At 45.5% G+C, this 25,549-nt stretch overlaps 1 protein-coding gene across 4 annotated transcripts in view; it reads right to left on the bottom strand.

The window, feature by feature from the left end:
- The window catches only part of LOC118091276 (guanine nucleotide-binding protein G(t) subunit alpha-3), a 55,442-nt gene that overhangs the window by 17,400 nt on the left and 12,493 nt on the right, over nt 1–25,549 (bottom strand). Inside the window, exons 1-2 of one of the 4 annotated variants that reach the window (XM_088676725.1) lie at nt 25,158–25,314; nt 20,126–20,201 (exon numbers count right to left, since the gene is read on the bottom strand). The exons of 1 other annotated variant lie outside the window; for it this stretch is intronic. Coding sequence is in view for 1 of the 3 variants with exons in the window: in XM_035128079.3 (XP_034983970.1) it covers nt 2,353–2,470 (118 nt within the window). In the remaining 2 variants the exon portion in view is untranslated. Of the gene's footprint in view, nt 1–2,352; nt 2,628–20,125; nt 20,202–25,157; nt 25,315–25,549 lie in introns of those variants that run through there. 2 more of the 4 variants (XM_088676724.1, XM_035128079.3) reach the window with 2 other exon arrangements.

Here is a 25,549-nt window from a genome sequence, read left to right as displayed (position 1 = left end):
CAGGCATCCCCAAACTTTGGCTCTCCAGATGTTTTGGACTACGATTCTCATCTTCCCCAACTACTGGTCCTGTTAGCTAGGGATCATGGGAGTTGTAGGCCAAAACATCTGGAGGGCCACAGTTTGGGGATGCCTGCCATAAAATGACAGCTGTATAGTTCCTCCTTATCTTTTGCTCCAGAAGTTCAGGATGGAATCACTCCCTTTTTTATGGCAATAAATATTCCACAGGCAAATTCCCCTTCCCATTGACAGGCGTCATTTTGGTGTGATGAAAAGGGTCTGTGTGAGCAGCCTGAAAGAAACATCAAATGGCATGCTCCCATGAGGTAGCTGTGATAATTCTATTAAAATCCCTGGGGTGTGATTCCATCCTCAGAGCCATGTCTTCCATAGACAATGGATTGCTGGCAAATTAGACTCCCTAAATTTTGCAGGAAAAGAACCCAACCTATTTGAAGTAAAATAAAATATGCTAATGACAGAAATTAACACAGCTACGAATGACCCCTTTCATAAATTCAGAACTAGAAGCAATATAAAGAGTGTGCTGTTTTCCTTACGTATACCAGGACTCTTAGTCAATAGCTGTTGGTCTTTCCTTCTTGGTGCGGCTGCTAAAGGAACAATACTGACATCTGGTCCTTAATACGGTGATAAAATAAGACATGGGGGTGTGATAATCATCCTTCTCTTTGAAGCTCAGGATAATCCTGTGAAACTATTGCAGAAAAAATTGGCTTGAGATCATTCCTAGCAAGCAATATTGAACACTGAGTATGAAATCTTTGGTGTCCACCCACCACAAAGTAAAAAAAAATACAAGGGAAAAAATCGGAAGCAACCACAAATTGTCTAAAGGAAATGTAATTACCATCTACAATGTGTCCCAGAGTCACCCCCAAATCTGGAGGTTCTTACTCTGGCAAAAAATGGAAGAAATTTCACAGGATGCAAGAAGAGTTTCAATAGCCCAGCAAACCCATTTTCCTCTGGCATAGAATGCGCACCTCTCCCATCCCACCGAGGTTCACATAAAGCAAACATTTCAAGGCAAATATGATTGGGAATTCTAAAGAAGCAAAAGGTCTAAGACTAGTGAAATTTACAACAAGGTTTCCACACATCATTAGTGCTGCATCTTTAGTATATGGGCATAAAAGTACCTAACCCTTGCTTGGAAATATGCAATGTTTAAGAAGAAATAGCAATAAGATAATCAGGGTGAAATGCAGCAGAAAAAAAAATCTTAAAAAAATCTTACTGAAACATCAACAAACACTACTCTGATCCACATGTGGCACTCCCATTCATTTCCATAGAGCTCCAGCCTGAATGCTTCCTGGCTGAACATGCCTATAAAGATTTTCAGGTTTGCAGTTAGCAGCTTTTGAGCTAAATATTTTACTGAAGATTTTTAAAACTGCAAGCAGAACGTGCATTCCCCCTCACTATATCATCTGTTAAGTGTTTGGTTCAACAAGCTGTAACAGCTTTATAAAACTATAAAATTAACCAGTAGCATCTGGTGTTTTAAACAATTATTATTAATCAGAGAAACCATTAAAAACATTTACAAGTGCTAGCTTTTAACTTTTAAAAATGTATTTTATGTGATGTGCCATATATTTTTCCCCAAAACAGACAGTTTTACTATCAGATAATTATCCAGACAGTATACTGTTCACAATTTGTTCTATTCACAAATTCACATTTTTCCTGTGTGAACATTCTTTTCTGATTTATATCATATCAAGGCTACAGGGGCAGTCCACTCTGAACGTTCTCCGGAACTGAACTCTATGGCCCTGTCCCAGAATCATCCATGCTCTGCCCATTCCGATGCAGGAGGAAATGCACATTTATAGCACAAGTGGCTTTATTTGTTTTTTTTAAAATAGACATCTTCCATGTGCATTGCCAAGGATGCTATTCAACTCCGTTTTACCCTAGGTTGGCACATGACTAAGTTAAGGACAATTAATTTCAGTGGGTGTACTCTGAGTAAAGCCTAGTTGAATGCCACCCCCAGTGTCACACTCGCTGATATGGATTGTGCATCCATGTCCATTCTGCACCTGCAGATCCAGCAAGGGAGCTGTATCCACACAAATATCTCCATTGTTGGTCTGAGTGTCTGGATCATCTCCAGGCTGGCGAGTGGCTTGTGACTTGCAGCAAACAAAAACCACTCATTTCCAGTTATATCAAGTCTCTATCATTCGATTTCGTGATTAAAATAAGTGGCATGCCCAAAGTGAGAGCTCAGAACACGTCTGACTGTCAAACAACACCTCCCATTCATGCAAAGGTTAATGTAGCCATTTCATGAATGAAATCACACATATTTACCCAATAAGAGCAACTTGACTGTCCTGGCATCTCTCACGGCATCTTCTTGGAGCCTTTTTTCAAGTTCCCGTGACCTTTTGGCTGATTCTTTAGACTCTGAGCTGACTCCACTGCCCATAACGGTGGAGCTAAATTATTAGCTTATTGTCCAAGCAAGCTGGTGATGTCTAATCACAAGGAGCCTACTGCAGAAGTGTTACAATGGAGCTTACGTTATTTCCTAGTCAGCCTTCTTTCTGCTGGCTGCCTTCACTCCAAAGAGCGGCTTCTGGTCTGTCACATGCCTCAGAGGACAGGACAGAAGGGATTTTGTAGATGCCTATGAAGTCAGCTAGCTATGATGTCAGACATGTAAATGTACCACAATGCTGCTTTACCTTTGGAAAAGCATGTGCAAAAAGCACAGCAATGAATGCGATGGCTCTGTGTTTGTGTGTGACACCAGCGGTGCTTGTAGTGCAGAGTAATTTCATAGGGGAGGAGGAAAATATGGTTGCAACCAAAGTCAAGCAGTATTTTTTATTCCCATTGATCAAAACAGTTAGGCACGTGCTTAACAGAATGAGAAAATCAGGGACCATGCCAGACGCCAGATACTGCTGTTGCTGCTGATTTATCTACCCGTCACCTTCAGTCCCAGGGCAGCTTATAACATTAAAACACAGAAGTTTTAAACAACTTACATGAAGCTGAAGAACTGAAGCTGAAGCTGAATGTGTTCACCTCCATGCCTTTATATTCTTGGCTCCCCCTTTTTGGCTTCATAACCCCCCACATTGTTTGCTTTTTATTCAGCTATGTTTTTATTCCATGACACAGAAGGCTTACCTTTTCCAAATGTAATCTTCACAACAACCCTTTGGGGTAGGTTTAACTGAGCAGGAATAATATCTGGCTGAAAATCGCCCCAATGCAATTCATAATTGAGCTGAGATTTTAACATGGGCCACCCCTACCAAAGCCAAACGCTAGAGCTACTACAGCATACTGGTTCTTTATTGTAAGCTCTTTGGGGCAGGGATTTGTGTTTTGGGGAATTTAATGTCATATACATACTTGGATGGTTCACTAAGGACAATGACGACTGTCAGACCATGGAAGTCAGTGGGGCCTTTTAGGTGATTGGAGTGTCCCTTTCTCTGGTTGTGTCCTTTGCTATTGACTCTCCCAGTCAGCAGGCAAACCCAACTCCATTGGTGGTAAACCTGTTGATGGCTGTTAACGACTGCTGATCAGCCCATCACCCATTCCCACCCACCCCCACCACCCTCTGTAAATACATAAGGGTCTGGCTCTTCTGTTTCAAGTGTATCTGAAGAAGTGTGCATGCACACGAAAGCTCATACCAAAATAAAAACTTAGTTGGTCTTTAAGGTGCTACTGAAGGAATTTTTTTTATTAACACCTATACTTGATGGTGTTGGCATTCCACTGTCTCAAGAAGCAATAGAGTGTGCCTCTGGGGTGAGGTCAAACCACCGGGGCAGTAGCACTGAAGTGACCTCCCTGGGGCATAAGCCTGGGCAGTATGTACGGAGGTCCTGGGCTGCCCAGGCGGCAAGCGAGTTGCCAGAAGGAGGCATACAAGGCTTCTGGGATTTGTGTAGGGTTTACTCCTTGGCCTCTTTTTCCTCCTGAAGATGTCCCACAAGGCAGCAGAGGTTTAGGATGAGAGTGACCCTCTTAGCAACTGCTATCAATGGAAGGCAATATTCAGTGCACAGTAAGAGCAGGAGCTGGGTCTTTGCACAGGAATGGAGAGACCTGGTACCCCAGCAGCATCCAAGCAGCCTGAGTGTGGGTGGTTAGGAAGGCTCAACAGAGACTCCATTTCCTTAGGGTCTTGTGTAAGAACAATGTCAAACAAAAATTGACGATCTCTTTCTACCGGTCCACAACAGAAAGTGTCCTTTCATACTGTATTACAGTGTGGTACGCTGGTTTGACAGCCACGGACAGGAAGTCCCTACAGAGGGTGGTGAATACAGCACATGATATCATGGGCTGTCCCCTGAGTTCGCTAGATGACATTGCAGGAGTCCGCTGCCTCAGGACTACTTTTGGGCAGGAGATACAGAAGTATAGTCAGCCACACCAACAGGTTAAACAACAGTTTTTATCCGTGAGGTGTTGGGCTTCTGAATGGAAACAAAATTAGAATTGTTGTTGTTGTTGTTTAGTCGTGTCCGACTCTTCGTGACCCCATGGACCATAGCACACCAGGCACTCCTGTCTTGCACTGCCTCCCGCAGTTTGGTCAAACTCATGTTCATAGCTTCGAGAACACTGTCCAACCATCCCGTCCTCTGTCGTCCCCTTCTCCTAGTGCCCTCAATCTTTCCCAACATCAGGGTCTTTTCCAAGGATTCTTCCCTTCTCATGAGGTGGCCAAAGTACTGGCGTCTCAGCTTCACAATCTGTCCTTCCAGTGAGCACTCAGGGCTGATTTCCTTCAGAATGGATAGGTTTGATCTTCTTGCAGTCCATGGGATTCTCAAGAGTCTTCTCCAGCACCATAATTCAAAAATTAGAATAGATTAGATTAGATCAGGCACATCCAACAGGTAGATCGTGATCTACCGGTAGATCACTGGACGTCTGTGGTAGATCACTGGCTCCCCCCATAGAAGCTCAACTACTTTGGCCTGGCTAAAAAAAAGCTCAACAATTTCTCAACAACTCTCTCATCTGAAACCCAAAAAACAGGGCTTTCGTTCCTAAAAAAAAAGCTCAACAACTTTGACCTGAACCCCCCCCCCCAAAGGGAGTAGATCACTGCCAGTTTTTAACTCACCGTCACTTGGGAGTTGGCCACCCCTGGATTAGATCATTGTCATTGTGTAATTACAATGAAACTGGATGCTATCCCATAAAAACAAAAAACAAGAAACAAAACAAAAAACACATTTTCAACCACACATTCACATACCTACACAACTCTTCAGGTCAATTATTTAGTTACAGTATTTAAGATGGTTATAGCTTTTGGGTAGAAAATGTTTTTTAGTCTATTTGTTCTTAATTTAATTGTTCTATATCTCTTGCCCGAAGGCAGTAGTACAAAAAGACTATATCCCGGATGAGATGGATCCTGTAAAATCTTTTTTTAAAACTTTTTTGAGACAACGGGAGCTGTATAGAACTTCCAAAGATGGGAGGGGATGACCAATAATCATTCCAGCTGTGCTTATGACCTCCTGGAGCATCTTCCACTCCATTTCTGTACAAGTGGAAAACCAAGCACAAATACAATATGTAATAATGCTCTCTATCGAGCCACGGTAGAAGGACACTAGCAGTCTCTCACTCAGATTGTTCTTTAAAAGTCTGAGGAAATGAGTTCTCTGCTGTGCCTTCTTTACCAGAGCAGTGGTGTTTGCACTCCAAGTCATACCCTGCTCGATAGTCGCTCCCAAAAACTTGAATACAGCCACCCTCTCCACCCGATCCCCTCAGATATACAGTGGCTGAATATCTGCTACCCCCCCTAATCTATCACCATTTCCTTAGTCTTGGCAGTATTAAGAGCCAGATTATTTTCTCCACACCAAACCGCTCCACCTCGTCCTGATATGCGGATTCATCCCCTCCTGAGATGAGCCCCACCACTGTAGTGTCGTCAGCAAACTTGATGATTTTGTTGCTAGAATAGATGGCTGTGCAGTCATATGTATAGAGGGTATAGACCAGGGGACTCGATACACAGCCTTGTGGTGATCCAGTGTTAAGGCTAATTGCTGAGGACATATATGACCCTACTCTAACCCTCTGTGAACGATCTGACAAAAAGTTTAATACCCAGAGACAAATAGAGTTAGAAAGTCCAATCGCCTCTAGCTCGGACATCAATCTATGGGGGAGGATGGTGTTGAAAGCAGAGCTAAAATCCATGAATAACAGCCTCTCATAACTCCCCAGCTGCTCCAGAGCAATATGTAGAGTGGTGTTGATAGCACCTTCCGTGGATCTATTTGCCCTGTATGCAAATTGGTAGTTGTCTAAAGTCGATGGAAGACAAGAAATAATGTGACCGCGTACTAGTTTCTCAAAACACTTCATGATAATTGGAGTCAGTGCAACTGGTCTATAGTCATTCAAACTACTAATTGTGGATTTTTTAGGCAGAGGAACAATAGTTGATGATTTCAGGCAGGGTGGGACAATAGACTGATGTAAAGACTTGCTGAAGATCTTAGTAAAGACCTTTGTCAATTGATCTGCACAGCCCCTCAACACCCGTCCAGTGATACCATCAGGTCCAGCAGCCTTCCTCGGATTCACCATCCTCATTACCTGTCTCACCTCATGCTCCTTTACAGTGAATGGGGGGCTGCTATGGGCTAGTTGCTGTAATACAGCCGTCTCTAGTGGCTCCTTTTCGAAGCGTGCAAAGAGGAGATTAAGCTCCTCCGCCAGCGAAGGGTCACCGTCAATAGCACCAAGGTTCGGTTTGTAGTAGTGAAACAATAGTGGTGCAATTGACTTCCGACAAGCACACAGAGTGCAAACAAGACCGAGTGTATGGAGGGACGGGGGCTCGTTTAATTTCACTGCACACAGGTGGTGTAGTGACAATAAAAGGTTTATTGATTGATTGATTATGTGAGTGGCAATTGCCCATGCCTTGCCTGCCTTGCTTCCAGTCAGCCTACGCCACTGAGGTTTTGCATCCTTATTTGCATTGTTTGAAACTTATTTGCAGTGATAAGCATGTTTAGGGGCTTCATTTATTTTTCAAAATTACAAACAGACCACAAGATTTGGTTCGGACCTCAATTCTTCAGAAAACAGCCAATTTGGTCTGGTGCTTCAGAAGCTGCCTGGTTTGGTTTCACTCCACATCCAAATCCTAGTTTCGAAAAGCAAAGTTTGGTGACTCCCCCATGCACTATAGGGAAATCTGGAAACAACTCCCACCCCCTTCAGAGTATTAGAATTTGCAGGCACAGTATCCTTTCCATCCATCCAAATGACAGAGAAATAGGTCCAGGGTTTTTTGTTCCATGAATTGTCTGGACTTTTATTATTTACTAGTGGAATTCATACCGTTTAAAAACGGGCGCTAGAAGAAGCGGCCTGCCGGGTCGGCACCCAGCAGCGCTGCACGAAGCACCGGGGGACTGGTGGCGGGGAAGGCAGGCAGGCAGACAGGCGCTTGCTCTCTTGCCTGCCTGCATTCCCCACCGCCTGTCACACGAAGATCGGCGGCCGCTGCTTGCCGGGGCTTGTCAACCCCAGCAAACAGCGCCCGCCGATCTTCGGCTCTGTCCCCCAATGCGCTACGGCTCGGGGAAGCAGGCAGCTTCCCGGGCTGTTGCCGTCTCCCTGCCTGCTTCCCCAAACCCAAGCGCGTGGGGGACTGAGCCGAATTGCGGCGGGGGGGGGCCTTTTCGCCGTTTGCCTTCCCCCCAGGGGGAGGCAAACGACGAAAAACCCCGCCGCGCCGCACTTCGGCTCGGGGACTGGCTTGGCGGTGGGGGGAAGAAGGGGAGGATTTTCCCCCTTCTTCCCGCCACCGCCAAGCCAGTCCACAGCGGGGGCTTTTCGCCATTTGCCTTCCCCTCAGGGGGAGGCAAACGACGAAAAACCCCTCCGCGCCGCAATTCGGCTCCGGGACTGGCTTGGCGGTGGGGGGAAGAAGGGGAGAATTTTTCCCCTTCTTCCCGCCACCGCCAAGCCAGTCCACAGCGGGGGCTTTTCGCCATTTGCCTTCCCCCCAGGGGGAGGCAAACGGCGAAAAACCCCGCCGCGCCGCAATTCGGCTCCGGGACTGGCTTGGCGGTGGCGGGTCTTCCCGCCACCACCAAGCCAGTCCGCAGCGGGGGCTTTTCGCCGTTTGCCTTCCCCCCAGGGGGAGGCAAACGGCGAAAAACCCCGCCGCGCCGCAATTCGGCTCGGGGACTGGCTTGGCGGTGGGGGGAAGACTTCCCGCCACCGCCAAGCCAGTCCGCAGCGGGGGCTTTTCGCCGTTTGCCTTCCCCCCAGGGGGAGGCAAACGGCGAAAAACCCCGTCGCGCCACAATTCGGCTCGGGGACTGGCTTGGCGGTGGGGGGAAGACTTCCCGCCACCACCAAGCCAGTCCGCAGCGGGGGCTTTTCGCCGTTTGCCTTCCCCCCAGGGGGAGGCAAACGGCGAAAAGCACCCGCCGCGCCGCCCTTTGACTCGGGGACTGGCTTGGCGGCAGCAGGAAAAAGGGGAGGAATTCCTCCCCTTCTTCCCGCCGCCGCCAAGCCAAAGCCGGCTTCCCTCGGCGCCCGCTGCCGCTTCGGCTTCCTCGGGGAAGGCAGGCAGGCGGGCTGTCTGCCTGCTGGCATTCGCCGAGGAAGCGCCGTCCCATGCCGGCGGTGTGCGGCAATACTGCCGGGGGGAGCGCTTCTCTCCCCCGCTGCCTCACCGCGCACCTCCAGCATGAGACTGGGCTTCGGAGCGGGGGTTGGCGGAGCGGCGGTTGGCTGTTGTCTGACCATAGGCAGAGGGGTTTGGGGGGGGGAGAACGCGCGCGTCCAATCCCTGTGTCCCTGCTTGTCTCTCCGTCCAATCCCTGTGTCCCTGGCGCACATGCGCAGTACCCCAGGGACACATGGGACAACTTGGACACAGGGACAACTTGGACTTTATATATATAGAAGATTATTCTTTCATTTTTGGTAGAAACTAATGAAATTTGCCTTTTTGGAAGAGATGGATCCTGTCAAATTTCAGAAAGATAACTGTAGCGATTTTTCTCACAAGGGCAGCCTTTGCAGTGGTTAAAAAAGAACTCACTTAATCATCCCTATTGTTTGTTATCCCTTGCCCCCTGAGAACTAAAGAGGACCTTATAAATTACCTTCTTCTGTGTCCTCTCTATTCGAGCTTTAGAGGTGGGATGCTGCAAATCATACCCAATTCAATACCTAACCCCAAAGATCGCATACATTTTTTATTAGTTGATGCCAATCCACAGATTTTCTATGTGGTAGCGGTCTATGCGATGAAATCGATGAAAGCTAGGGAAAGATTTCTGGCTGACAAGGAAAAGACCCCTTTATTGTCTTCATAATTTGTTTTTATTGTATTTTATTCTTATTTTATTGCTAAGGTTATATGTCATTGCTAAGGTTATAGGTAATGATTTTTAACATTCTTATGTAGATATTTGTGCAAAGGCTTAAAAGGTAAAGGTAAAGGGGCCCCTGACCATCAGGTCCAGTCGTGTCCGACTCTGGGGTTGCGGCGCTCATCTCGCTCTATAGGCCGAGGGAGCCGGCGTTTGTCCGCAGACAGCTTCCAGGTCATGTGGCCAGCATAACAAAGCTGCTTCTGGCGAACCAGAGCAGCGCACGGAAACGCCGTTTACCTTCCCGCCGGAGTGGTCCCTATTTATCTACTTGCACTTTGATGTGCTTTCGAACTGCTAGGTGGGCAGGAGCTGGGACTGAGCAACGGGAGCTCCCCCGTTGCAGGGATTCGAACCGCCGACCTTCTGATCAGCAAGCCCTAGACTCTGTGGTTTAACCCACAGCGCCACCTGGGTCCCCGTGTAAAGGCTTAGTCCTCACAATAAGCTTTACTTTATTATTGTTTGTTAGCAATTTGTATAGTAATATACATCAAAGAAGTGCCCCTAGGTAAAAAAAGAATCCTGCCAAAGAGATAAAAGGGGGCTGTGGTGGGTGCTTTAAAGTGGATTTTGGGGGTACAGTGGTACACCTGGATGCAAACGGGATCCGTTCCGGAGCCCCGTTCACATCCAGAGCAGTACGCAGCCTGAAGCGCAGAATCTGCGCATGCTTGGCAGATTCGGTGCTTCTGCACATGCGCGTGATCTCATTCGGCGCGTTTGCGCATGTGCGAATCGCCGAACCTGGAAGTAACCCGTTCCAGCACTTCTGGGTTTGGCGCGTTCGTAACCCATGTTGTACGCAACCTACGATGAACGTAACTGCAGGTATGTCTGTATCCCTTCTCTCCCTGTGTTTTTTTGGGGAGCAAAAAGTTCTGTGATGAACATGGCATTCAATGAAGAGATGCTCTAGAAGAGTAACCTGCAATATTTCAGAAAGAGGAGTGCAGGGACCAGGGAGTTAAGATGAGTGGAACAAAACAGCTTCAGGATTTTGTTCTGCTCAGCTGGCACCAAAACTCACATAAACTACCGGTAAACTCCAGATTTGTCACGAGCAGAAATGTGAGCCTGTGGCACCCAGGCAGGAATACTGGAAAGCCCAGTGCTACCCAAACCATGAACAGAACTAGCAAAGAGCACAAAACAGACAGGAACAAAGGCTGGATCTAGACACGTCAAAGAAGCAATTCAGTTAAACGTGTTGTAAACTCATACATGGAAATCCAGTAGGGAAAGACGGGGCCCCACAGCGCCACCTGGTGTCACAGTGTTGTATCACACATAAAATACTTTTTCTTTATCAATCTAGCTGAGTCCAAAGTGATACATTACTTCAACAACCCTTCCCCAAACTTCTGCAGTTGGAGAGCCCTGGTAAAATTTATTTCCTCTGATTAGAAGTTAAACCTGTCAGTCACAAAAGAGCTCTCTCCCCCTCCAATCCGCTACTCTCACTCACCCTGTCATTTCACAGGGCAAACTTGAGAACAGATGATTCTGGGGTTTTTTGTTTTTTTGTTTTTTTGCAGACATCTTGCCTGATCAGAAATGCTGGTGTATTATCTGGATACCATTTTGGAAAAAAAATTAAATCATTTTTGAAACATGCAGATCTAAAACACCATACAACCCTGCCCCCTGCAAAAAACCCTGCACAACAAATGACATTTTGAAATGATGACTCTATTGTCTTCCATGGCTGATGCACCAAAAGCCATTTTGAGCCACAGGTGTGAACTCAGTTGTTTTCACTGAAAGCAAAACACTGGAAAATCTCCCCATGGCTTCACTTTAAGCAAATTGAAATGACAATCTGGGCCTGGGGATCCTGGGATATCATCATTTAGGATAGAGTGTCTGTGGGGTGGCATGTCACGGCCCATCCCAGATAAAGAAGAAGCGCACACCTGATATTTTACTCTCTATTGGCAAGAGAAACCTTTGCAGCAGCTTCTGTGGTGCTCCAGATACACACACATGCCTGCTTCTAGCCTGTAGAGAGTGGTCCACAGATCTGGGCCCTAGGGAGCAGTTGCAGAAACAGTGGGGACCCTCTGCTCCTTTGGCTTATATACCCCCCTCTGATGGGCTGCGTGTCCACCACCTGAGACATTTCCTGCATGGAAGTCATTGGTGCTCTGCCTTTTTCAAGCCTCTCCTGGTTCCAGGAGACTGTGGGGTGGGGGATATACTGACCCATCCATTGCCTGAACTGTCCCTTCTTCCTCTGCTACATCCTGCGCGCCTTCCTCTGCCTTGGACTGCCCTGACTCTCCCTTCTCCCCTGGCTCCTGCCTTGTGGGTGGCATGACTGGTCCCCTCTCCTGGGTCACTCCCCTTGTCTCCTGCCTTCGCCAAATTCTTTTCAGGGGCCCTGCAAGGCTCTGACATGGCAGATTTGGCCCAACAGCATTGGAACCTCAGCTTTCTTCAAGCCTAATTTTGGGAGAGGCAAGAGAGTGGGAATGTGTGGTTGCAGAGTGAGCATAATGCCCACAACATACACTCTGGTTTGCAAATATAGTAATAGTATTATTATTATTATTATTATTATTATTATTATTATTATTATTATTATTACCGTATTATTATTAATACCCCACCCATCTGACTGGGCCTTCCCAGCCACTCTGGGCAGCTTCCAACAAAATTTTTAAATACAGTAATCTATTAAACATTAAAAGCTTCCCTAAACAGGGCTGCCTTCAGGTGTCTTCTAAAAGTCTGGTAGTTGTTGTTCTCTTTGACATCTGGTGGGAGGGCATTCCACAGGCCAGGTGCCACTACGAAGAAGGCCCTCTGCCTGGTTCTCTGTAACTTGGTTTCTCGCAGCGAGGGAACCACCAGAAGGACCTCGGGGCTGGACCTCAGTAGAACAATGGGGGGTAGAGATGCTCCTTCAGGTATACTGGACCGAGGCCGTTTAGGGCTTTAAAGGTCAGCACCTTTAAAGGTCAGTGTGCTTGGAAACGTACTGGGAACCAATGTAGGTGTTTCAAGACTGGTGTTATGTGGTCTCGGCGGCCACTCCCAGTCACCACTCTAGCTGCCACATTCTGGATTAGTTGTAGTGTCCGGGTCACCTTCAAAGGTAGCCCCACATAGAGCGCATTGCAGTAGTCCAAGCGAAATGTGCCCACGAGCCCCAAGTGTCGGAGGCTCTTGAGATTGAGTTTTTCTATGTTGCTTTCTCTCAAAATACACCTTTTCAAATGCATTTTGAGAGCTCTTTTAGGTCAAGAACTGGGTCGGAACAGCAAAAGCAGGTATGTAATGAAGTTCTGATATGCACCTTTGTCCAGGGTTGCCCTACTTCAATAAGCGAAACCCCAGACATTTGAGCGATTGACGGCCAGGCATTGTTTCCGACGACTGAATCCCAGCTATGCGTATGGCAACCCTACATTCGTCTATCAATCTGGATGAGACTTCACAAAGATTGACTTTGCCAAGCCTCCTCCACAGTCTTGGATGGCTTTACTGATGGATTATCTCAGTTTAAAGCAGCTTCCTATTTTTGGCTGTGGCCTTGCTTAAAAGAAGAGTCTTTTTTTAAAAAATGAATTAGAGACAGTCCTTATCTCCCTGAAAAACAAAGTCAGAGCTCCTGCAGGTTTAGTCAGCCTTCATCCTGATTTGTTTGTACTGCAGTTCTATAGCCTCACCATCATTCCCACTTTCCCAGCTCTTTTCTTACCACAAATATTCAATCATGTTTCTTTTCATTAGTTGGTCTGTTGCACAAGTGCACCAAACCCAATTTAATTGTATATCCTAAATCTGTCATTAAATGATCTGATGATCTGATATATAAATTACTGCTGTTGGACACTAGATGGCGGGATAAACACCTGCAGATAATTGCTGGGCAAACTGACACACTTTATGCTAGCTGGATCACTGACATACAGCATATGCATTTTGCAATACAAACATTATCTGAGCAAAGTGCTTTTGCATTCAATCAAAATGCTCATATTGCTTTTTGAAACAAGAACAGCAGGCAACCCACACAACTATATCTAACTTTGAATGTGGAAAACCTCCACACCATTTGGTCTGCAGTGTCTTTTCATTAGAGCCACCTGGTATCAGGTGCAGAGCAAGTCAAGCACAGGGCTTGCATGCACAGCTTTTGAGCAGTGCTTGGTGCCAGGTGTTTGGGAAGTGCTGTCAATTACCTGATGCCTTTATGATGTCAGATGACTGCCAGGTGGGTTGTCCCACCCACCTGCCAAAGCTGGTGCTTGTCAGTGAGGGGAGATCTGGCCCTCCTGTTTTCTGCCTGAGCACCTGGAGGTAAGGGGTGAAGATTGTGATCCAAATTGGGTGCAAGCCCCATTGAATTCAAAAGGATTTATTTCAGAGTAGACAGAGGGGAGCGGACTCTGTCCTGCTAATTCCGGTGAAAATCTGGAGCATTCCTCCCAATGCAAACGATTCTCCTCATTTCTAGCTAAGCCCTAAGGCTGCAGCTACATAAGGTCATATGCCCATTATATATAGAACCAAGAGACCGATTTATAAAATCCCTGTTTACAAATGGAACACATGTGAATAGGGTGGAAAGGGTGAAATGGTTGCTGAGTGATACCGATGACTTTGTTACTTATAACGTAGCACTCCATCCATCATGCACTGGCAGCTAAGAAGATCAGGAGGAAGGAACTAGACAAAATAGTGGTCAACTGCAAAGGGGATTCGGATATTTAATTTGGCACATTTTATCTGAGAATCTTCTGCTATTCTCTTCTATCTAACGCAACAAATAGTTTTAGTAGCCATGACCGTGGTTTTATTGTGTGTGTGGTGCCAGGTGATTTTTATGGTTATTGTGTTAGTTTTTTGGGTTCTCCTTCTGAATGATGTTGTAAGGGGGAGAGAGTATAGAGAACCTCCCCCTATCATCAGGAGCAGCTCCTCCCCAAGCAGCCAGGGAAGCGGAGGGTCTGAAGGAGCTAGTCAGGAAGCAGAGAGAGAGAGCCAGGGCTCCGGCAGCAGGGAAGAGCCCCTGCTCCACAGGCGGGAAGAGAGAGAGACGGAAAGGGGGGAGAGGGAAAAGACGGAGCGTAGACCCTTTCCCCCGGCACCGGAATTAAGGAGGAGGAGAAAAGGGAGGAGATTCGCTGTCCCCAGGCTCTTATGTTGGTCCAAGGGGCGAAAAGGGGCAGTGCCGGATTCTGACACGGAATGAGAGGACATGAAACCGACAGCTCATCACACTGTAAATAACGTGCACCAATAAAGACAAGTTTGTGGAGAGTCGTTACTCAGGAGTAGCCGTAATAACCTCTGACAGGTGCCATGGCCTATGGCTAGTCCAATAAAAAGTTTAATTGACCATAAGGTCATAACAGGAGAAGCTTAATGGGTGGCAAACAGTACAAAGGTTCCATTTTGAAGGAAATGTTAATGGCGATCAGCATCTGGGGCAATGCAACATGCTCTTTCCAAGAACCACTGTGTGGGTAGGTAGGGCAATGCCGGATACAGAATGTTCCTTAAATTTGCAGTGTGCAATCCATTATTGGTGATTGAACTGAATACTGATGCTTGCAAGTTGCAACAGGATTTGCTTTCCACAGTCTTTTAAACAGGAAGATTGCACACTTATAGTAAAACAACAGTGCGGAATATATATATTTAAGTGCTGCTTAAAGCTATTTTGTACCTATAATTTTCAGGGATCACAGTGCCAACAACATTTACATTCCAAGGCTGGAATGTATTTCTGGGCCTCTAGGGGTATATTTTCTGCTGATGGTATATGGTGTCACCCAGTATCTAAGGACAGCAAAAGAAGATGGACAGAATACAGCACAGCCTTCTTTAAGAATATCTGAACTGCATATTTCCGTTCCGAGGAGTATGGGCCCAGCTCAACACGGTGTTAGACTTTTTGAATTCAGGACAGTCACATCATGAGTTCCCCTCATTGTGAATATACCCCATCCCTATCTCTCTGCTGCCTTGAGGAAATCTTTGGGAGAGGAAAAGGCCATGGAGTAAACCCTACACAAATCTGGAGGTGAGTCCCTAAGACGGTTGGTATGCCTCCTTCCAGCAACTCCTGCAGCCAAGCTGTTCTGCTTTCCTTTGGACCATATCAGCGAAACTGAGAGGGTAGTATTGCTGTCTGGGCTGCCCAGGCTTGTGCTCTAGGGAGGTCACTTTGGTTTCTGGTTTGACTTCACCCCCAGAGGCACACTCCATTGTCTCTCGAGACAGAGGGATACCAACGGCAACAACTGGCAGTGGCTTTCAAGGATTTCAGGCTGGGTTTGAACCTAGGCCCTTCTGTATGCAAAACAGATGTTGTGCTATTGCTCTTCCTCCTTGCATCACAACATTCCTGCTCTAATAAAGCAAAGGGTTATGCCTATGGTTATGTGCTTACCATAGAGAAACTTGAGGAAACTCTCCTCTGTGCAACTCTCACCTGATCCCTACTTCCTACGCGAATGCAAAAACAGAATGCAGCTAGCCATTAGATGCTGCCGGGCTCCAAATCTTGCAACATTATCTGTGGGCTCAGCTCTAGGCAGGAACATTGTCCTGAGACAAAAGACCTTAATCCTAAAAGAGCTTCATGTTCAGTCTGGAAGCTTCAGTTAGTGCAGAATGCGGCAGCACAATTGCTGACAAGAGCGAGGCCTTGACAGCAAGTAACACGTGTACTCAGAGAGCTGCACGGGTTGCCAATTTGCTACAGGGCCAAGTTTACGGTGTTACTATTAGCATACAAAGCCCTTAGCTTACCTACAAGATCGCCTTACTCCGCATGTGCCCACTTGACCGCTTCAATCTGCAGAACAGGCACGACTGCAGATGCCACAGAATACCCTTTCTGCGTTTGTAAGAACTCGATCATTTAGTGTTGCAGCACATCAACTTTGGAACTCCCTGCCTCTTGAGATCTAAGTTGGTGCCTGCTAAAATCAGTCCTGTTTGGACAGGCCTACCCAGATGCTTAGAAATTTGAGGTAATTTTGATTTGTTTTAGTATTTTGACTTTTGTATGTCTTAAAGCATGGTTGTGATTTTTTTTCTTGATTTTGCTGTTTCATCCCTGGTATGTCGCTTTGAGGTTTTTGTGTGTGCAGATTTATGAAATAAATAAATTATATCGGTGAGAATTGCTTGCAATAGGAAAACTGGCAACTGAAGCTCTTGGTGAAATGAGGACTCCCTGAGGAAGCTGAACGAAGTCTTAGATTGCTTGACGTGAATTTCCTGTCACAGGAACATTTTGTGTCCTGCGACAAATGACCTCCACCCTAAAAGAGTTTTGGCCTCTTTAATCTTTTTCTTTGAAAACTTAATATTAATCCCCGCATCAATTCACGTTTAAATCAACAGTGCCTTGCAATCCTAAATCATGCCTACTCCGAAAAGCAAGCCGCATTGAGTTCAGTGGGGCTTACTCCCAAGTAAGTGTGTGTTGGATTGCAGGCCATGCAGTTATATAACTTTCAAAGTACTTCACACCTACATCTTTTTAATGATAACCCTGTGGCTCACATTTAACACCACCTTATAAAAGGGCAAAGTTGAAGCATATGCTTCGCCCAGAGCCATTAAGTGGCTAAGCACCTGTAACTGTATATTATGGGATTGGCAAACATGTTACTGGTCTTCTTAAAATTGAATATCAGGTTAGTGGATGTGTGCGCACAAGATATTCATCAGGTTGCCCCCAAGATTGAGGAGGCCCAGCATGTGTAGTGCATGTATGACATCATATGTGCGAAATGCATCACATGACATCACACGTGTCTCCCCACTTTGTGTAGGCTGGTGCAGCCTTCCGCTAGGCTGTGCTGGTCTCCGCAGCATCTCTTGTCACCGCGCAGACCAGGGCAGCTTTCTGTGACATTCAAACAAATATTGTGGTGGCCAAGTCTCTTCCAAACATATTACGTATATAAAATTGTTGAAAAATACAAATAAAATCATTGACTGCCTTTTAATTATCTCAACCCACACAGTTCCAGGAAAGAATGGTAAGACCTTTCTTGATGTTTACTAATCAGCAATGTTATCTTAAAGGACAGCTGAAGGCATAATAATTTGCTTTTCTATAAATACCCCTAGGTCTGGGCTTTTCTTGAGCATTTGTTAATGGATAATCCCTTTGATTTCTGGAAAATAAATTGCTAGTAGGGCCTCTAACCTGGGCATATTTCTTGCATTTGGACCAATATAACAAATGGCAGAAAGTAATATCTAGATTTATCTGGCAGAGGAAGAAACCAAGAATAAAATATAAATTACTAACTGATTCTAAAGAAAGAGGAGGCTTTTCCCTGCCTGATCTGCAGTTATATTATGAAGCGTCCTGCCTCTGCTCATTGCGGGAATGGATTTTGTTAAAAAATACAGATTTACTAGACCTGGAAGGTCATGATAATAGATTTGGGTGGCACGCATATTTGTGGTATGATAAAACAAAAGTACATAAAAGATTCCTGCACCATTTGTTAAGAAAATTGATCTACGAGGTATGGGATAGGTATAAGAACTTATTAGAATGGAGAACACCATGGTGGCTCTCTCCATTGGTAGCAATTTCGGTTAAAAAAGTAAATATGAGAGGCGAGTGGGTCACCTATAGAGATTTGTTAAAAGGCAGGAAACCAACCAATTAAAATTGAAAAAAATTGAATTGAAGATATTAGAGAATTGTTAATGGACTGGCCTCAGTATCACCAATTAAATGATGTGTTTAAGGCTTAGCTGCCAGGTATCCCGTTTTTCACGGGAAACCCCTGGATTTTAATCCATTTCCCACTGTTCTCCCGAATGGAGAAAAATCCCAGAAATCCCCCGGATTTCCTACCTGCCAGGGAGCCTCCATTTTGGGTGCCGCTTTGCCTATGCCTAGGCACCGGAAATCGGGTAGAGTGGCACCGGAAGTCGCTTCTACGCATGCCCGGTGGCCATCTTGGTGGTGGCCACATGGCGGCGGGCACCACCAAGATGGCCATCGCCATGCGGCCACCACCAAGATAGCCACCGGGCATGCGTAGAAGCGACTTCCGGTGCTGCTCTGCCCAATTTCCAGTGCCCACACATGGGCAGAGCGGCACCGGAAGTTGCTTCTAATCAACGTCCGGTGCCGCGCCGCTGCTGATCCCGCTTTTTTCAGCGGGAGACTTGGCAGGTATGGTTTAAGGTTGATAAAAAAAGTTTCGATACAATGAGATTGAGGTTTGAAATAGATCTGTTGGAAAATAATGTAAAAGTGTTATCAAAAATGTACAAATTACTTTCAGAATGGCATACAAAAGATGAAGGAGTCAAGGGAGTGATAATACATTGGGCTAGAGATTTTGGGTATAATATCCAACTTTCATCTTGGAAAGCTTATGGAAAGAAGAAATAAAGTTTACTGCATGCTGTTCATTGAAAGAAAACTATATGAAGATGATATATCATTGGTAAAATTGCTGAAACGTACCAAACAAGTTCAAAATTGTGTTGGAAATGTAAAGAGAAGGAGGGTAGTTTTTACCATATGTGGTGGACATGTACATTGGTAAAGGGTTTCTGGCAAATGATATATAATGAACTAAGGGAAATGTTTAAAAATAACATTTGTTAAAAAACCAGAAGCCTTCTTACTTAATAGGTGCACTTAATACCAAGAGAAGATAAAAGACTTTTTATGCATGCAAGAACGGCAGAGAGAATGCTACTAGCATAGAGATGAAAGGAAGGAGAAATACCAAAAAAGGAAGAATGGCAGATGAAACTGATGGAGTAAGTGGAGATGGCGAAACTGACAGGGACTATCCGAAACCAGGAACATCAAGCATGGTTATGTTTTATATGTATAAAATTATCAAAAAACAACAACACTCCCACACATAATAATAATAATAATAATCTATCACAAATCTTCCCTTCTTTTCTATTGGAGCATATCTGGATATTATTAGGATGGGTAACAAATTCAGGAGTCTTATGGCTCAAAAATCTTCTGCTCTTTTCTCTCAAGTTGCCTTTTCCAGATCGCAATTCTCTTTCTCTAGTTAGTACAACTTGCCATTGGGTGGGTGGGTTATTTGAACAACCTTTTAATTTTAATAACAGCTCTCTGTCAGCAAAGATATGAATTAGAAACCAAAATGTATTCCATACATCGGTTCAGATTCTGGTTTTCCTTATTCCGCTGGATTTCTTCACTGGCCCATTATGAATGACCACCGGGAGATCATCTAGGGCCCTCTTCCTAGAAGAATCACCATTGGAATTTGGACTCCCCCCCCCCCCGTTCAGTTCCTTTCCAAGTAGGCCTATGTTTATTCATCTACTCTTTGCTGCTTTCCCCTCCTGTCTTCACTGTAGGGCAGGAAATGAGGTGTGTCAATCTGAAACCCCCAAAGTTCCATCAAAACACGCCCGATTGGGGCTTGAACAAATCAGATTAGGTGAAGGGCTGAGATCATTTCCTTGGAAGGTAGCAAGTGGGTGGTCACTCTATTAATCTACTATCTATACTAGCCTTGGATCTGGAGGGGTTAGGTTAAGAATGGAAAGCGACTCCTCCAACCCCATCTCTTGAGCATTCATACTGATGTAAAAGCAAGTTTCTGAGTTCAGGTTTGGATCTTGATTGATATCATTTAATTGTTTTGCTACTGTATTACATAGGGACTTACTGAGCTCAGACCCATCTCCATCTTGATGTACCTTCAAAACTTCAGTAACTTCAGTTTCTTTGTTGGTAGGTCTTTTCTGTGGTGATAATAATAATAATAAATAATAATAATAATAATAATAATAATAATAATAATAATAATTTATTATTTATACCCCGCCCATCTGGCCGGGTTTCCCCAGCCACTCTGGGTGGCTTCCAACAGATAAATAAAACACAATAATCTATTAAACATTAAAAGCCTCCCTGAACAGGGCTGCCTTCAGATGTCTTCTAAAAGTCTGGTAGCTGTTTTCCTCTTTGACATCTGTTGGGAGGGCATTCCACAGGGTGGGCGCCACCACCGAGAAGGCCCTCTGCCTAGTTCCCTGCAACTTGGCTTCTCGCAACGAGGGAACTGCTAGAAGGCCCTTGGTGCTGGACCTCAGTGTCCGAGCAGAATGATGGAGGTGGAGACGCTCCTTCAGGTATACTGGACCAAGGCCATTTAGGGCTTTAAAGAGTGATAATTTGTTGTCTCCACTAACCTGGCCAATGTACCATTTATGGCATTCAAACCTGAAACTTCTTTTTCCAATGTGTCCGTTCTGCTAAAGATTTGCTGTTTGTTTAGACAGGAGACATTGGTTGCATAAAATTTCCCATAGTGAGGGAGTTTCAGTCTCTGTTGTGGCCAAGACTATTATGCCAAGATTATTATTATACATAGTTGATGTTTCATTATATGGAAGAAGTTGGCATTTGCCTGGGAGCATATGTATCAGCTCCTAATAAATCCAGATCGATTGACTACCGTAGTTAACTAACCTTTCATTAGAGGAGTATGTAGCAAATTCTCTTATTTTGAAGAAGGCACCTCCAGCCCCATTCCTTGCACACCTGCCATGTAAAGGATCAGGGCTGTCCATATAAAACAGATTAAGTACCTTTTGCCACAATTGCTTTGCAGTTACCTCCGCCTTCCTTGTTCCAGTTGCCGAATCAATAGTTCAGTATAAACGTCTGGATTAAATTTGGCAATGGAGTTCTGGAAGACTTGTTTGAAGCACTGAAGATCTGTGCTAGCATGTTAATCATGATGAAAGTGTCAGAACGGCAGAGTACCCTTCAGGCAAGATGGGTGGTTAAGCGTTCCTTATCAGCTGAAAACTGAGCTGAAGCAGCTATTTTCCCAGCACCTGTCCTCCAATTAAAATGGCCATTAAACCCACATAGAAGTAAAACAGATAAAACTGATACACTCCTTGCCTGTATGTTACAATTAACACTGCTGAGGCAGCTAAAACTATTAAAAAAACAAATTAAACTAGAACAGACGGCAGTAGCTATCTTCACCTCATCTTAGTAAAAAACATTCCCTGCCTGCATGAAATGGCACCAGTGGCAAGTTTTATCCCAATATCTCAACAGGAGGAGGACAACTTAAACATCTTCTCCCTTCACATTGTGGGGAAGACTATTGACCATCTCCAACTAGTATTTAATTGTTAAACAACAACAACATGCTAATTTTGTTACTCTCATATTGTGTACTTAGTAAGAATCTGAGTGTTCAATTTGCAACTGATGTGAAATTTGAATTAAGAATTTACAGCTAGGGAGCTGTAAATGTTTAAAAAAGAAAGAGAAAACATTGGAAACTGATGTGGAAATGTAGAGAACAGAATTGGAAAAATGAGAAATGGAGATAAAGTGAAATTGACAGATTTGCCCATCCCCTTTTCCAGCACGGGTGGCGCTGTGGGTTAAACCACAGAGCCTAGGGCTTGCAGATCAGAAGGTCGGCGGTTCGAATCCCTGGGACAGGGTGAGCTCCCGTTGCTTGGTCCCAGCTCCTGCCAACCTAGCAGTTCAAAAGCACATCAAAGTGCAAGTAGATAAATAGGTACTGCCAAGGGACCCAGGTGGCGCTGTGGTTAAACCACTGAGCCTAGGGCTTGCTGATCAGAAGGTCGGCGGTTCAAATTCCTGTGACGGGGTGAGCTCCCGTTGCTTGGCCCCAGCTCCTGCCAACCTAGCAGTTTGAAAGCACGTCAAAATGCAAGTAGATAAATAGGAACCGCTACAGCGGGAAGGTAAACGGCGTTTCCATGTGCTGCTCTGGTTTGCCAGAAGCGGCTTTGTCATGCTGGCCACATGACCTGGAAACTATACGCCGGCTCCCTCGGCTAATAATGCGAGATGAGCGCGCAACCCCAGAGTCGGTCATGACTGGACCTAATGGTCAGGGGTGCCTTTACCTTTACCTTACAGCGGGAAGGTAAACGGCATTTCCATGTGCTGCTCTGGTTCGCCAGAAGCAGCTTTGTCATGCTGGCCACATGACCTGGAAGCTGTACGCCAGCTCCCTCGGCCAGTAACGCTAGATGAGCACCGCAACTCCAGAGTCGGTCACGACTGGACCTAATGGTCAGGGGTCCCTTTACCTTTTCCAGTTTACAGCCCATACACATAACCACTGCATGATATAACCAGTTGTAGTTGCAGGTAGGTCATCTTGGTACCCAGACAGTAATCTGAAGAGTGTATTACATGTCCAGAATGTTCTCTCCACCTCGTCTAATTAATCACTTCAAATATCCTATTTGTATTTTGGTTTCACTCCTCCAGCAGCAGTTGCTTAGGTTGGAAGTAGGTCAAAGAATTATGTATATGAGATGCAATTCCCTGAAACTAAACATTTGCTGTCTTAATTCCTGTAACCATCTGGATTTAGCCGGGCTTTCATTTATGGATTCTTCCCAGTCTTGATCCTGCAGCTTCTCCTGGGACAATAGGCCTAATTCACTCAGTTCATGACAGTAGATATTAAAAGGGACAGGTGGACGGGCCTCTACAAAAGTTCAGATAAGCACACAGGTCAAGAGGCTGGTTCATTAGGGCAATGGGGCACTGCCACACCAACATCATTCTGGTCTCTTTCAGACCCCACATGTCTGCCTTTTTCTTATAACCAGTCCAAAAGGTGGACCTGGCTAATCAATGGTTCCTCATCATCCTAGAAACAAGCAACAAGTGGGGTGCTGCAGGGTTCCGCCCTAGGCCCGTTTTTGTTCAACAGCTTTATAAATAACTAGCGTGAGGGTATCAAGGGGCTGCCTATCGAATTTGCAGATGACACCAAACTGGGAGGGGAGACCCATTGCCACAGAAGACAGAATTGGGATTCAAGATGACCTTAACAGATTGAAGAGCTGGGCGAAAACTAACAAAATGAATTTCAGTAGGGACAAATGTAAGGTTTTACACTTAGGCAGGAAGAACCAGCTGCACAATTATAAGATGAGGGACACCTGGCTTACTAGCAGTACATGTGCAAAGCTGGCCCTACGGCCAGGCTGGGTGGCGCAGGGCGCCAGGGCGCCCGCCCGCCCGGGGGGCACTGCACAGCTGTGCCCACCCACCTGCTGTGGAGCTGCGCCCCGCCCACCCGCCGCGGAGCTGCACCCCCGGCAGCCTCACTGTGTGCTGCGCCCACCAGCCCGGCCGCGCAGCTCTGGCCGCCCGCCACGCTGGCAAACAGGGCGGGGGCACCAGAGGGATCCGTCGCACCATGGCGCCAGGGCGCCAAATATACTTAAGACGGCCCTGTACATGTGAAAAGGATCTAGGAGTCTTGGTAGACCACAAGCTTAACATGATGCAGCAGCAGCAAAAAAAGAAGAAGCTAATGTTATTCTAGACACCATCAACAGAAGCATCCAGATCAAGAGAAGTAGTACCACTCTAGTTACAGGCAGGTAACCGTGTTAGTCTGACGTAGTCGAAACAAAATTAAAAAATTCCTTCCAGTAGCACCTTAGAGACCAACTAAGTTTGTCATTGGTATGAACTTTCATGTGCATGCACACTTCTTCAGATTCTGCCTTGTTCAGACCACACCTGGAATGCTGTGCCCAGTTCTGGGCATCACAATTTAAGAAGGATGTTAACAAATTGGAATGTGTACATAGGAAGGCGACAAAGATGATAGTTCTGGAAACCAAGCCTTCTGAGAAATGGTTGGGGCAATTTGCCCGATAAGGAGATATGATAGCCATCTTCAAATATTGCAATGGCTGTCACATGGAAGATGGAGCAACCTTGTTTTCTCCTGCTCATGAGGTTAGGGCCAGAACCAATGGATTAAAATTACAATAAAGTAGATTCCAACTAAACATCAGGAATGACTTTCAGACAGTAAGAGCTGTTTGACAGTGGTATGGATTCCCACAAGGGGTGATGGACTCTCCTCCCTTGGAGGTTTTTAAGCAAAGGTTGGGTGGCCATTTGTCATGTATGATCTAGCTGAGATTCCTGAGGTTGGACTAGATGACTCTTGGGGTCTCTTCCACTTCACAATCCTACGATTCTATGAAAATGGGGACAACATTAGAATCAGTTGACTTTGCCTGTCACTGACTCTAACGCCATCTTTCTGCTTTATGCCCTACCAGTTCTACTGGGCACCAGCCACCTGTGACTGAAACCAATGACAATGTTAAAGTACACACCAATTTCATCTTGACCAGCCTGCAATCTTGCTGCCGTATTCTGGATCCACCGAAGTTTGTCTAGCAATTCAAAGGCACATAAATCCTGCATTTAGGGTGCTTCCAGGCAGAAACTATTTTCAGGTGGGGGTTCAATCTCATGCCAACAAATTCAGGTCATTCAGCTAAGATTGATTTGGCATCTTACACAGCAAAACTGCCCCCCCCTCCCCAACCTCACACTCTGACATCTCACAAAAAGGAAAGAGAAGGGGAAATGCTCTGGAAATTAACGGGTAATGATCGCTTGATGCCTTATCATATAACCTCCTTACAAACAAATCAGAAGGAACACTCAGTAAATACCCAATGTTGTTTAACCTCCATGCAAATTTGTGCAAACTAACCAGCAGGAATATTCCATAAACAGTTAACTACTAACCCCCCCCCCCAAACACACCCTGGTTTACACATAAAATTTAGGACAATTTGTGGCAAAGGTTCTGAATGGAGCTCCTCATATAGCTTCGAGGACATTTATGGAGGAAAAAAGCCACTAACCTTTGGACCAGATGATCAAGGCTGGGGATTAACCATTAGCTGTTTGTGCTGCTCCTGAGGTACGTTTTATTTTGAGAGGAGGGAAATGAGGCTTTCCTGTTGCTTCAAGGCAGCTGGCATTTATCCTCCTAGGCTTGCAGTAGGTCTGGGTGTAAGCCTTCAGAAAAGATTGCAGTTAACTGGTGTATTTACAAAAGGGCGGTGGGAAAGGGCCATTTAAAGAACACCTAATTTCCGGAACACATCCATTCCCATTGTAGCACCTAAGGCTGTGCAATCCATCAGTCCCCACACCGTGCTTTGGTACACAAAATGGAACAATGTGAACACAGCCTTGCCTCTTGTTACCTTTCCTCCAATAACATGAGGGGAAATGGGCACAAATATTTCTA

Source organism: Zootoca vivipara, chromosome 9 (genome assembly GCF_965207765.1).
Source record: "Zootoca vivipara chromosome 9, rZooViv2.hap1.1, whole genome shotgun sequence".
Taxonomy (NCBI): Eukaryota; Metazoa; Chordata; class Lepidosauria; order Squamata; family Lacertidae; genus Zootoca; species Zootoca vivipara.
The sequence above is the reverse complement of the archived record's forward strand: the minus strand, read 5'-3'. Positions and strand labels throughout refer to the sequence as shown.